This window comes from Apaloderma vittatum, unplaced genomic scaffold, assembly GCF_000703405.1.
Source record: "Apaloderma vittatum isolate BGI_N311 unplaced genomic scaffold, ASM70340v1 scaffold45049, whole genome shotgun sequence".
Taxonomy (NCBI): Eukaryota; Metazoa; Chordata; class Aves; order Trogoniformes; family Trogonidae; genus Apaloderma; species Apaloderma vittatum.
In genome coordinates, this window is record NW_009736668.1 from 1 (window position 1) to 13,267 (window position 13,267).

A 13,267-nucleotide genomic window follows, 5' to 3' on the forward strand; every position below is an offset into this window, starting at 1 on the left:
AATTTTTTATTTATAAATTATAGCGATAAGTGATTTTAAACCTCCTACAACAGAATACAAAAGAAATGCGCCCAAACAAACCAGCAAGAAAACAACTAAATTGAAGTGTTATGTTAACACTTGGTGTTCCAGTAGTAATCTTACCTATGTGCCACACTTCCCTCCTGGATTTCTTGCACAAATATTCCTAGCTCTCCTCTGTTTTCACTTTTTAGTCCCACGACACTGAAGCCCAGACCACCACTTAAAGGTTTAACAAGCTCAATGGTCTCAACAAGACGACCCTACTCAGTAGACGGAAAACAAAAAAAAAAAAAGAGTACAAATCTTAAAAATGTTGAAAAGCAGCATTAATGACTGTGCACAACAACTTGAAAATCAGTTTCTAATTTGACTGCTACAGCTGGACAAGGCTACACTAGTTAGTAACAGAAACCTAGCTCCTCAGTTTTAATTTCTTGCTATCTACAAAAAAGCAACAACTACGAAAGCTTTGAGAAATACAGACTATTAGAGCCCAGAAGAGGAAATCAGGAAATAACACCTAAATACAGAGAGCCTAGGCTTAGTAGTGACTAAACTAGGACATATGTGTCTACGAAATTAGAAGGTACAGACCCACTCTCAAGCAGAACTAGAAAATGGATGAATTCCAGAAGGAGGGACAAAGCAGGGCTGTGCAAAAGGCACTCCAGGAGAACAGCAAACAATTTCCCCTATTTGGTTCTAACGTAGGTTAATTAGAAAAATGCTAGAATGTATGCCTGTCTGTTCTCACCTCCAGCCACTGTATTTGTACACCACTTCTACCTACCAAAGGAAAGCAGTAAGATTACAGAATAGCGTTTAACAAGGCCAAAAAGGAACCTTCCAACTGATTTCAAAGCAAGTCATAGAACTAGCTTTCATTAGTTACGCACACAAGAGCACGCTCTGACAAAGTATCTCGCTCGTGCACAGAGCAGCAGTCCTAGAATGGCACAGAATGACAAGAGTATGCTGAGGAGTGAAAAGTACGCTGCCCAGCTACGGACAGTAACTCAGCAGTGATTATGTCAAGGCTACTTCTCCAACTGTTTTCTCCTTTACTGATCATCCCTCAAATTACAAGGAGGTTATTTTTGCTTCAGTTTTGCTTAATAAGCTGCTTCTGAATAAACATAAACATATTTTAATCTTCCAGGTTAAATGCGATCCGCATTTCATCGTTACCAGACAACGTGCTTACCTGGGACATATTTCTGATCAGCTGTTCAAAGTCATCACCAGAGGACTTCCCATTAATCTGAGGAGTAACAGATCTCATCGATGCTTCCACCACATTAGCAGGACTGCCATTTTGCTGAGCCAGTAAATATGACTCATTATGTGGTAAGGACCCCATATTCACACCATGATGGAGAAGCTGGTGGAACTCACCAGTGGAATGTATGGAAGGTGTAATATTTACCTGTAAAAGATTGACGGCAACACAGGTTTTCAGACATGGGTTTATAAACCTCGTCTTTATCCAAGAGCACCATGATACGCCAATTGCGTGTTAAAAATACTTGAAATCCCGATTTCCAATTTTAAAAAGACATTTTAAAAATATTAAAGATTATTTTTCTTTTAAATCAATGTAAAGTTGTGAATTATCAGCATAAAATACAAAAGAAAATTATTAATATAATCGTAAATTTTCTTACAGTTGTTTTTTTCATACCAGCAGTATGAGTATTTTGATGAAAAAAGAAATGAAACCTCACAAGCTACATCAGAAACAATTTTCACTGGTCAGGCTTTCTGCATCACTATGCACTTAGGCCACCAGTGTGAGTCTCTGCATAATTAAATACCAAATTATCAAACAAGCCTAAAATCACCAGGCCAATAGGAAAACCACAGCCACACCTTTACACAGGTAGCCTTGACAATGCACTTCTCTTAGAAGAGAAAATAAGAAAATTCTTCACTTTTCCCAGCCATAGTAAACTGCCTGTTTTTAAGCAGGTCTCTGATGATAAACCTAGTGAATGGCCGGAGGTGATAAAAAGCTCAGCTGAAGCAGAAGCCCTCATCTGGCTATCATCTCACTGGTCTGCTGGCTGTCAATAGGCACTGTTTTACTTTACACTAATCTGTTTCATACTTGCCTGGCACAATAACCACAATTTAGGACCACAACACCGCAGCCTCATATATTTTTCATAGTTTTACAGTGCAGATTTTCTAGCACTCTGCACCACAATACGAAAAACTGTGATTCTCCTATCCTGAAGTATTTTTTTTAAATTTCAAGTATCAACAAAATATTTCAAAAGTGTAAATGTATTCTGAAATGTCTATTGCATTAATCTCAACTGTCTAAGCATGCTGCTTCCATTAGGTTTATGATGTCACTCTCCCAAAAGTCCAGTCATTAAAAGGTCAGTGTTGTTCTTCATCACACAATTCCTTCTCATCTAAGTGCTTTAAGAAAATAAAACAGAACAAACATCATTTGTTGAACATCTTATGTGCCTGTGAAGATCCTCAAGTTACAGAAAATATACCGTTAAGACAACACCGGATAGAAAAATTCTCAATAGCACTTAGTCTGCTTTGCTACAAAAAACTGGGAAGAGATAAAACAGGATGTTTGGCACTCAGCGATTTCCATCACACAGTGATTACATTCTATTAACCATATTTGTGAGGAATCACTTGGGTTATGTTTCAAACAAATCATAATGCCTAAAATGTGGACATGTGCACTTTGTTAATCCCATACAGTCACTTCGGTAAGCAGTAAGGTGCAGACAGATATGCCTCATTTAATAGTTCGTTACATGCAACAACACTCAAACACTTAACAAAATTATGTCCTTCCATGAACACAAGATTTCCCCTTACATTATATGCATGGATTTGAAACTAGCAAAGTCTTACGCCATACTGTGCTTCTCATCTGCATGAGTCCACATAATTCAATTCCACCTTCCGCAATGCCATCTATTTCAACATATAAAAGTATATCACTGAACTTGGTCAATTAATGTGTTTCACTTCTTGTTCTTCTCCACCTTCGAATCTTCTTATACATGTCACTATCAAGTTCTTTCCCACAAAAAAATTGTCATGGGTCAGATTATTATTTCTCAGAGTGTCTAATGTCACTGTAATTAGCTAGTCTTGCACTGCTTCTATTTAAAAACTTTTTTACATTTCCACAGTAAAATAAATCAGCCTGAGTATAAAAGATACATACCCAAACTACTTTTCATGTGCATTCAAAGGCCACTGCGTTTGGGTCTAATATCACAAATGTTAGTTAAATCATGGAGACATGTTCATTTTCTAAATTGCAGTGCTCATTGTAGAAAATAGTACTTATTTACCCTTAAAAAAATCCTCAGAGCTTGCTTGGTCAAAGGAGTCATCAGAGAACTCACCATTAAAGGCAGCAAGGTTAGCCTAAACAAGTAACCGCACAGTATGAGCAAAAAATACTGATTTTGCCCAACGTGGATTAACAAGAGCTCATATAACTTTTTTGGTGCAGAATTTGGAATGGTAACCTCAAACTAAGTATGCAAGGCTCAGCAGCCAAGAGTCATAATTGCTCTAACCAGTACAATTTAACCTCGAGAAAAATACATGAAATGCCTTCAGCCTCACTTAGCACCATCCTAAGCATAGCGTTAACGCTGCCTTGGGATCCTTTCAGTGTGGCAGGAGCATCCTGCAGTTTCATCCTTCAGGATGGCACAAGGAAAAAAGTCACTATGTAGGCAAAAAAAAGTGAGAAAAAGTTTTAAGACACTGAAATTGACTGCTGAGGAACCACTGCTCTGGCCATCCCACTGTCTATTTCCCTTCCATTTTCCTTCAGGAATTTCACTAAGTTTTTTTCCATGTTACCCTATGATGTGCAAAGAGCTAACATAGAGATGATCCCAGTCTGTGAAACCTCTCTGAATAAAAAGTCAATGTCTTTCCTGTATCTAGAGCACTCTTTTATAGATAAATGTGTAACGAGAAACTTGCAACACTGGAAAAATCATGCAATGCACAAAAAGTAGAATAAGAAAGCCACAGTAATCATAAGATAGCGCATTTTTTGAATAGTATGAATGATACAGCTGTGTTTACATCATGATATTTTTCCTCCCTAACAAACAATAAAACACTTCCCTGTATGCACAAACAGGAAAGCAAAGAAATGGAGCTACACGTCAAAAAATAAAAGGTTATTGAGTATGACACATTGCCCTTAGGATGAATTGTATTACAATCTAAAACACTTCTGGTTACCACTCAATAGCCCATACAGCACAACCTTCAGTACGCAGAGCAGCTCTGTGCACACCCTGTACTATGTTCTATATATGTTCTGCTAGTACTAGTTTAACAAAGGATTGCTTCAGGCAGCTCAGCTCACTGTCTGTAAGTTCAAATGGCAGACTAGTCATGACAGGCATACTGAATTCCATCTGAACATGTGCCCAGTACCAACATTTTCTTCTCTAGGTAAGTTTGAAGGAGTTTTTCAGTTAAGATATGACAGTCTCCTCAGGGATTTACGTCTTTCTCTCTGGCAGAGAACTCACATCCCCATGCAAAAATAGAACTAGCACCATGCAAATTCAGGTTTTAGTGTCACGTTGTATGTTTTCATAGGCCAAATCCTATTTGAGCTGGCAATATAGCACTCACCTTTTCAGACTGACACTTCAGCCCTTCTGCATACCTGTATGAGCTGGGATATCACTGCAAGTGTATAGGAATTGTCTGATTTCTCCCATTCCTTCCGCCTTCCAAACCAGAAGATGGAAGTTATTCATGTTTTTCTAAGGCATCTTCCGTAAGTAATTATTAACTCCATTATTCTGAAGACATTGCATGTTTTTTATTTGTATGATGGTTGAAATATCACTGAAAAGAAGTGTTGCAGACTATATACAGCAGGAAGAAGTAAAAATCTCCAATCCACATCAGTTTAAGTACATTTGAAAGCTTCAGCTCAAATCTTTAGTACAGCTGTGATTACAACAGAACTACAAGCCAGTGTCAAACATCACCTCTTCAACAGCAACTGATACCAACACCACCTACTTTTCATCACACCTTTTTTAAACAAACACAGCTATGTTCAATGGATAATGTCCTTAACACAAGGAGTGTACCTCAAAGTGGCTTCTGACTTGTGAAACTCAAAAAAAACAGAAACTCTAAGAAAAAATGTTAACAGAATAAAGTCGTGTATGTACGCTCAAAAAAATTCAGAATGTATCTTCTCCTACAACACACATTCACACTTACACTTCAAAACCATTTCTATTTTATACTGGCATTTATAATGACCCTAAGGGCAGAAGTTCAGAATCCCCTAAAAAATTACAAGCAGAAATGTGACAACCACTCTCTTCCCTGTCCCTCTCAAAATATAGGCTTACAGTATGTAAAAGGTAAGAATTGGTGTATGCTCTTGCTAACCACAGGAGTAGGGGTCATTCTAGGGGAAGTAATAAACCACAAGTGGAAATCTTAGAAAAAGGGTACTTTTGCGCTTGCATCAAATATTTTTCATAACATATAAACTGCACTACTTTGCAGTAATAAAAATCACCATAACTTCATCAAGAAGCATCTTTATAGCCCTGTGGCTGTGTAAATACCCTATGAAAGAATATTGCTTTGTTCTTTAAGTTCACTTATGCTAATTTGCCTTGATTGGCTTTTTCCTTACTGTAGGTAACATCTGCAATACAGACATAATTTAGCATAAGATAAAAGAAAAATTCACAAATACTACTGAGTATGATAAAGCTTACATTACGGTCGCACAGACAGACATTAAACGCAACAAACAGTGCTTAGGTGCAGTTACTCAAAATATTTTTTTAACGAAAAAACAACTCAAGCCAGCCATTGCGATTGCCTTGCATGGAGGCAGCAGAGAGGACAGCACTGCCAGGCACCCAGCCCAGCTAGGCTGGAGGTTTTGTCTGTTCAACAGAGAAAACCTCCAGGCTGCCCGGGAACAGGCATCAGGGCTGCTCCAGCACGGGCACTGCTCTGGTACTGCCCTGCTGGCAGCTCCTTTGGGTCATGCAGATCCCAAAACAGCACTTCTTAAAAGCATTCCATTTCAAAACACAGAGTGAACTGCACTGTTGCAGGAAGGGGTTCAGGACAGGAACTAAAGGTCTCCTCCGGTTTTCAAACCACAGGGTTAAGTGAGTGTTCACAGGCAGTATGAAAAGACAGAGTTTCACTGCTTCTTCCCTAAATCCAGTCTAATGCTGACAGGCAGCTACTCCCTGCAACCCAGTACATGCTGCGCTGCCATGGGACTCTTTCTCACTGCTGCACTGTGAACTAAAATCTACAGTCAAACTCATAAGCAAAAAAAAAAATCTGAGGAATGCAGCGCAGCCAAGGGAAGGGTATTTTGTTCCAGCAGAGCCCGGAGTGGAGTGGAGGCGAGAGGAGGAGGGGAGGAGGAGGTGGAAAAGGGAGAGCCAAAATGGAAAGAAAGAGAAGTGGGAGAGGACTGCCAGCATGGTCTGAGTATTCTCTTTAAAATATTTATAAAGAAAATAAAATACCATTAAGAAGTTCAAAACATCACAATCTCTTTTTCTCTTTTCTGTCATCCCCTTATTTTCAAATAATGCTCTTCAGCATAAGCAAATAGGCACTCACTGAAGATAAGGATATGAAAACACAGAAAAAAAATAGTTCCTAAATTCAAGTGACAGTAACTGTCAAAAGAACTCCCCTTTGCTGTCCCTAGACTTTTCCTACTCCAGTTCTTAACTCTGCAATGATAGATTTGCAGTGCCAACAAATCCTGCTTGCTTGCTTAAGAAAAAAAAACCAACAAACCTTTAAAGCACCTACCAATAAGCACCAAACAATCAGATTCGTTGACTTTTGCATTATGCTTCACCAACATCCAGATGAAGGAACAGATCACTGCATATAAAACAAATGCAAACTAAAGAGGCTCTCTCTTGTTAAGCACAAGTCAACAGTGGAGATCAGTTTCCAATTAACACACAAAAGCTTTAAGGAAATGGGTCAGCAACTCTCAAAACCTCCATGCATGCAGAAAGACACTTATTTTCTGACCTTTTGGTGCTTAAAAGATCACTTATCTGTAAAAGAGAGAGAGGAAAAAAAAAAGTAGTCTGCTATTTCAGACCACAAAAAATGGTAGTAACTCTTACTGGAATCCAAGGAATATCTGTCTGCTTAAACAGTACACTTGCATCCTCTTTCCTCTTAGGAAAACCTGACAGACTCCTACAAGTTTTGCCAGCTCATTTTCCAGACTCACTGCACAAACAGAAGAAGAGGCTCTCGCTATCATTTCTATGCTTTCCAGACACAGTGTCTCAGGACAGGAATACGTCCTACCCTCAAATTTATTGAGTCAACTAAAGGCCCACAGACAGTTCTCACTTTGTGACCTATTTCTAATGGGTTGCTTGCAAAGAATCACTTTGACTTGGAGTGTAAATTGTCATTACTGCTTCTCTGCTCCCATTCTCTCTTTCAACCTATACTTTTCCTAAAAGATGGCCGTCCGATAATTTTGCTATAGTCTTGTAGCTCTTTATAAACTTGTAAACCAATTCAAAACACAGAAGGCATTTATCTGACTGTCACTTACTGTCACCTTGAGAATAAACAGACTCCGGCTCAACATTCTGAGCAGCTCATCGTGAAACATCAAAAAGACTGTGCCATCTCAGACTGAGTGGGCAGAGACTCCAACACCTAGCCACTGCGGCTTAGCACCATTTATCCTGTCTCAAACACAACTCTGACTGCAAGTGCTCGGGAAATGACTTGTCTCCTCCCTCAGTCAGGCATGGCTTGGTTAAAAAGACAGAACGAACTGGTCACTAATTACATGCCTTACAGTCTTCACCAGCATGCAGCTAAAGAGTTTCAAGAGCACAGTGTCTTCCCAGCCACAGCAAGAAAACTAATGAGCCTTCGAACACACCAAGAAATACAGTTTTTTCAACGTAACTGCCTCTTTAATGATCTTACTCTTTGCTTTACAAAATGCTTTACAAAAAATGTTTAAATAAAGCAAATAAGAGACAATCTCTTGTTATATTCTAGTGAATACATGATTTTAGAGAGAAAATGCAGGACACTTTCTGAAGAGCTGGCCAAAATCTCAGAATGGCCAGAAACATACATCTCCATGTGCCAGTGTTTGTGTAAGCGCATAAAGAAGGGAATTCATATCCAAGTATCCCCCTTGTTGACTGGACATGTACCATGCAACGTGCACAGGCTACTAAAGCTACTGCACAGAAAAACCTGCAAAGTTAGAGCAGAAGGTAAAATTACTATATGCTTTTTTAAGCAAACATATCTGAAACTACCCATCTGCCGTTTCAGGTGCTTCATTTTACTAATTTAGGTGACTGTGAAGAGAAGTATCCTTGAACTTCACAGCTGATGTCTGGAAATGAAAATTCAGTTCACCCTTTCACCAAGTTCCTGTTAATGCCTCAGGCACACACTACATGTTCCTAGAGTCATCACCACATAATTCTCTTCATTTCTGGATGTCACCATTCAAACCCTCAAAATGCCTTTTTTTCCCAGATTTTTTTTAAAATCACTCCAACGTCATCAAGTCTCTACACACCAAACATGAAAAACCTGAAAAACACTATCAAGTATAGCATTGCAGACACCATTCTAACTTGTTTCTTATCTGTGTAAAATAGCATCAGGATGATCCACAAGAAGCAATAAAGTGCCAGATTGTGATCTTTTGCCAAACAGCTGAAGGCTACTCATCAGTTGCAGTCCAGTCAGAAACCAGATGTGGCTCCAAACTGACAAGAAGGTCAGTGTGCAGGGGCTGCTGCACCATCCCACTTCACAATTTCTGAATACCAGCCACAGAGCTGCCGATCTTGCAGGAGTCAACAGGATCAACTACTTGCAAAGTCAGATGCACAGTTCAGTCTTAACTCAGTTAGTAAACTATTTATTATATTCTCCAAATTCTTATGCTGCTGACAAGGAAACTAAATTAGAGAAATAAATAATTAAGACAATACAGCCAACTTGCTGTCCCTTTTCTCATCCTCACTGCTTAAAACTGAGCAGGAAAAAAAGAAAGCAGGAGCTCTTGCTTCTATTTGATCTTTTATTGCCATACAAAATAGATCTTCACGTCCTTCTGAAGTCAACATTTCACAGCTTCCCTTATATATTCTCATTTTAGCAGGGTATGACAGAGAAGAGCAATAAAAGGCTCCTAGGTCTTAAACTTCATACAAAATATGTTGCTTTTGAAGGACTGAGACATAAAGTCTTAACTCTCCACCCAGCATCACCATTTCCCTACCGTGAACATTGGAAGTAATAAGCATATACATGAAACACACATGCACCAACTATGGGCCTTAACAAAGCCCAGACAAGTCAACGGGTATGTTGCCCTCAGTTCCCTGAAGCTCTGCATCAGATATTTAATTTAGGCTATTTAATTTCGGTGTTCAACATGCAGAGACACATATTTTTGCACCTTCTTAGCAATTTTTCTCTCACACCTGGGAGGCTGCTTTTCTTACCTGATCTCTTAGTTGTTGAACAGAAGTCTGAAGGTTGAGAATTTGGTTAAACAGAGGACTCTGCAGCACTGATTTTAATAAGTTGAGTTTCTCCTCATTTGCAATGTCACCTCTATCCAGAAGTTTTGCCTGTAAGCGCTCCATGGCCTGGAGGGCCCGATGTGTATCTGTAGAGATAATCATTCCTAGTCAGTACCAGTTTAGAAACAGGCACATGCAAGCAGGTAACAAGTTTAAATGTGTCCCTCTTTACTGTTCAAACTGCAAACGACTGAGATGGTTCAGTTTCGAACAAAAAATCCCAGTCCAAACATGCTAATGAATGAGAAAGTCAGAGGAAGACGACAAAACAGAAGCCAACAAAAATTACACTTTTGTCCATGAAGAACTAGGTTACAGAAGTGAAAGAGCCCTCATTAAAGTTCAGTTACAAGACCTGTGGCTACAGATCACTGTAAATAACTAGCGGCAAAAAGAGCCATAACAGAAAATATTTGTTTTCTTCATATGAACTTTCTTAATTCTAGTAAAGATTAAAAAAACGAAATCAGGACAACAAGACTAAAAATTAAATATGCTAAACAAATGATGGTGCATCCTTTGTTTCCAAATGCAAAATACAAAAATGGGAAAGCATTACGCATTTCTAAGCACCGTCGATATTTTTTACAAAACCTCTCTCAGCAGTATATACCTATGTCTTAAACCTATCATGCACATTTGATTCGCTCCCAAAATTATAGTGATACAAATAAAAAAAGATTACCAATTGTTTCCAACATGTTTTTCTTCTTCTCAGCTTCTATTCCAATAATGGTAAGAGGCAGGAAACAAAAGTATTTCACTGAAAAGTAACAGAGAGGGAAAGGGGTCACACTTATAGAAGTACTGAGCTCTGAAGAAGAAAAAAGCTTGACTTCTGAAAGCAAGACATAGCCCCACAAAACAACTCACAAAAAAACATATCTCCTTGGATAATTAAAATATCCTCAGAGGTGACCAGATTCTGAGTCACTTTGGAGCTTAAAACCTGCCTGAAAATCGCTTTTAGGAATATACTTTGTAATATTTTTGCATTTCCATATGAAAGCTGCTGTCTGCATACTGTTGCACAACATGTCCTGCATTGCGTTAATCAGAAGCTATGAATCACAGCTGTCACTGATAACTGTTTCATCGCTTTCCTTTTCAGTGATTCATGAAACTCATCCCCTGTAGGACCAGTTTTCAAGTTCTATGTTGACAATTTCAGGTGCATGAACCATAGCACATTTTTTAAAGTCTCCTTTTAAAAAGAAAAGTCACAGAAGTCACAAAGTCTTTCTTCATGCTACTCAGGCTTGCAGGACTTTCAAACCACAGCCTTCACTATCAATGCCTCGTGCAATTGAAACTCAGATCTGGATGACAGCTGAGTTTTTGCTAGCGTGGGTTTCCAGTTGAGAAATTCAATACTGAAATGAAGAAATTCTGAAATTACGTTGTTCATTCTTTCTTTGTTGCTTTTGCAGGTTTGTTTGGGTTTTATTTCAACAGTGTGTCTGCACTTGTTGAGAAATTCATAGTGATGGTGTATGTTACATGGAAATGGATAGCTGAAGAGAAGTGAGGAGTTCAGGTATCACTGCAGGTGCATGAACTGGTATTTTAAGACTTTAGCCTTCACAATGGTACTTTTGATTTCTTGGCAACAGGAAAGTACTTCAGTACAGCATCCCAACTTCAACCTGACAAGCTTAACCAATATATGGACAGCTGTGATCTCTAAGCAGTCGGGAAAAATTAGATTTTCTTTCTTGAAATTTTGAAGAAATCAGAAAAGGAAGTGTGTTGACAAATCTCTGGGTAAGACAGTCAATCTAAAATTCAAGGGGACCATTGGTTTCAGAACTTGAGCAGGCCAAGAACGAATTGATCCTCACAATACAAGCGAGAAAACAGCTGTTAACCTAGATTCACTTAGAAGGAACAGAAGACCAGATGAACATTTTGACAAGCCTATATTATTTGCAGTTTGTACAGAAAACCCAAATCGAGTGGGCTTAACGTGGTTTCAAGTTCCATCACCAAAACCTCCCTAGCTTCAACATGCCTGAGGCTTCCTATTAGTTCATTTTATTGCATTTGAATTTGTCAGTGCTTTGGTACAGAATCACTGATCATCTTCTACAGGACAATGACAGATATTCAGAGACTTTTAATCTGACATTGTCAAGGTAGCCTTATTCCATGATCGAAATTGCGCATATCAATAACAAATAAGAACAACCCTTTATGAATTTGTTTGCTGACTTGGCAAGGCAAAATCCAGCACATGATCACCAGATCCGAAAACCAAACCAAGTATCTTGAGTTTTTACCTTGTCATTCTAGGAAAACAAGGCCAAAAAAAATCTATTTTACATGGGAAGGGCTGGATGACATTACTTAAACATTATGAAGGACGTTGGCTTCCCCAAACGTTAATCACTCGTAGCCTCTCCTTCTGGAATAAAAATCTTCTATCACTTCTATTTAGAGCCCCTCTTTACAAACACGGGCATTTATATCATGTTCACAAGTGTCCTCCTCAGTGGCAATGCCAACAAAGGCAGATTTTTCCCATTCCACCATTTCAGCTCTTACTCTACCACTTACTCTCAGGGCTGTGTTGTGAAGGCAATCAGAGAATTGTTTGGAAAATTAAAAAAACAAACAAACAAAAACAAAAGGCGGAGCATTTTTCAATTATTTTAATGTCATGATCCTGTTTATCATAGTAGTATATGCACAAGCATCTGGCATTGTATGTTCAACTCTTATCTTCTGAGGAAACTAATCAGGAAAAATATGGGGTTACTGCTCTGCTTCAGCTCCCCGAAAACCTCAAGAAGAGATGTTGCTGTAAAAAGTCTCTATCTCTGGGAATAGCTGGGTACTGCTTTATAATATGATTCAACTTGCCTATAATCTCATTTTTGGCGTGCTGGAAAAAGCGTGTTTTAAAGATGACAGAACGGACAAGGTCATCATTGCATTTGTGCAGTCTCAGAGGTACGAACTCTGATCATTTACAATGGAAGTTTTCTAAAAGTAGACACATGCCCGAAACATGTTCTACAGATGGACAGGATCCCATCTAATCTGCTATGAAAAGAAGTCCCGAGCTCTTCTAAGACACTCATGATACACTTTCTATCTACCTCACCCTTTAGATGTATAGGAATACTGCTCCAGAGCTACCTTACAGAGTCAGCAAATCTGTATTTAATTTCCAGTTTAATTCTCCTTATTCTGTCCTTATATTAGCAGGGAATCGATTCCTCCCCAGCTGACCAGCTCAATGCCTTTGTCAGCTAAAGCACTAATGAGGAGCAAGACTGAAACTGCAGTCAGGATGTTCTCCTTCAAGACACTTCCTCTGACACAGAAGTAACACATTCAGGCACACTAGCATTTCTACATGTCACAGTCCAAGACAAACCGTTTGCTCTGACCATACTCTGAAATGCTGAAAAGCCATGTGACTCTGCTGCATCCACACTATATTAAGTGGGATCTGTCAGCACCAGCTTAGTGGCACATTAACAAAGCCAGAGCACAGGGGAAGCACGCACACATCTGCCCTAAAAGCACCACAGAGACGTGCCCAAAACCACCACCATCCGCTCCAGTACAGCTCCCGGACGTTAGAACTGCTTGCTTTCATG

The 13,267-nt window shown here is 39.0% G+C and overlaps 1 protein-coding gene across 1 annotated transcript; it reads right to left on the minus strand.

Moving 5' to 3' along the window:
• Positions 1-144: 144 nt before the first annotated feature.
• Positions 145-9,739, minus strand: LOC104279678 (multiple PDZ domain protein-like; the record flags this gene model as incomplete). Its single annotated transcript, XM_009877051.1, has 3 exons — positions 9,579-9,739; positions 1,229-1,450; positions 145-284 (listed from the first exon to the last, which is right to left on the minus strand). Coding segments are annotated over exons 1-3 (506 nt in total), but the record flags the coding sequence as incomplete, so codon positions are not given.
• Between the last annotated feature and the right edge of the window lie 3,528 nt (positions 9,740-13,267).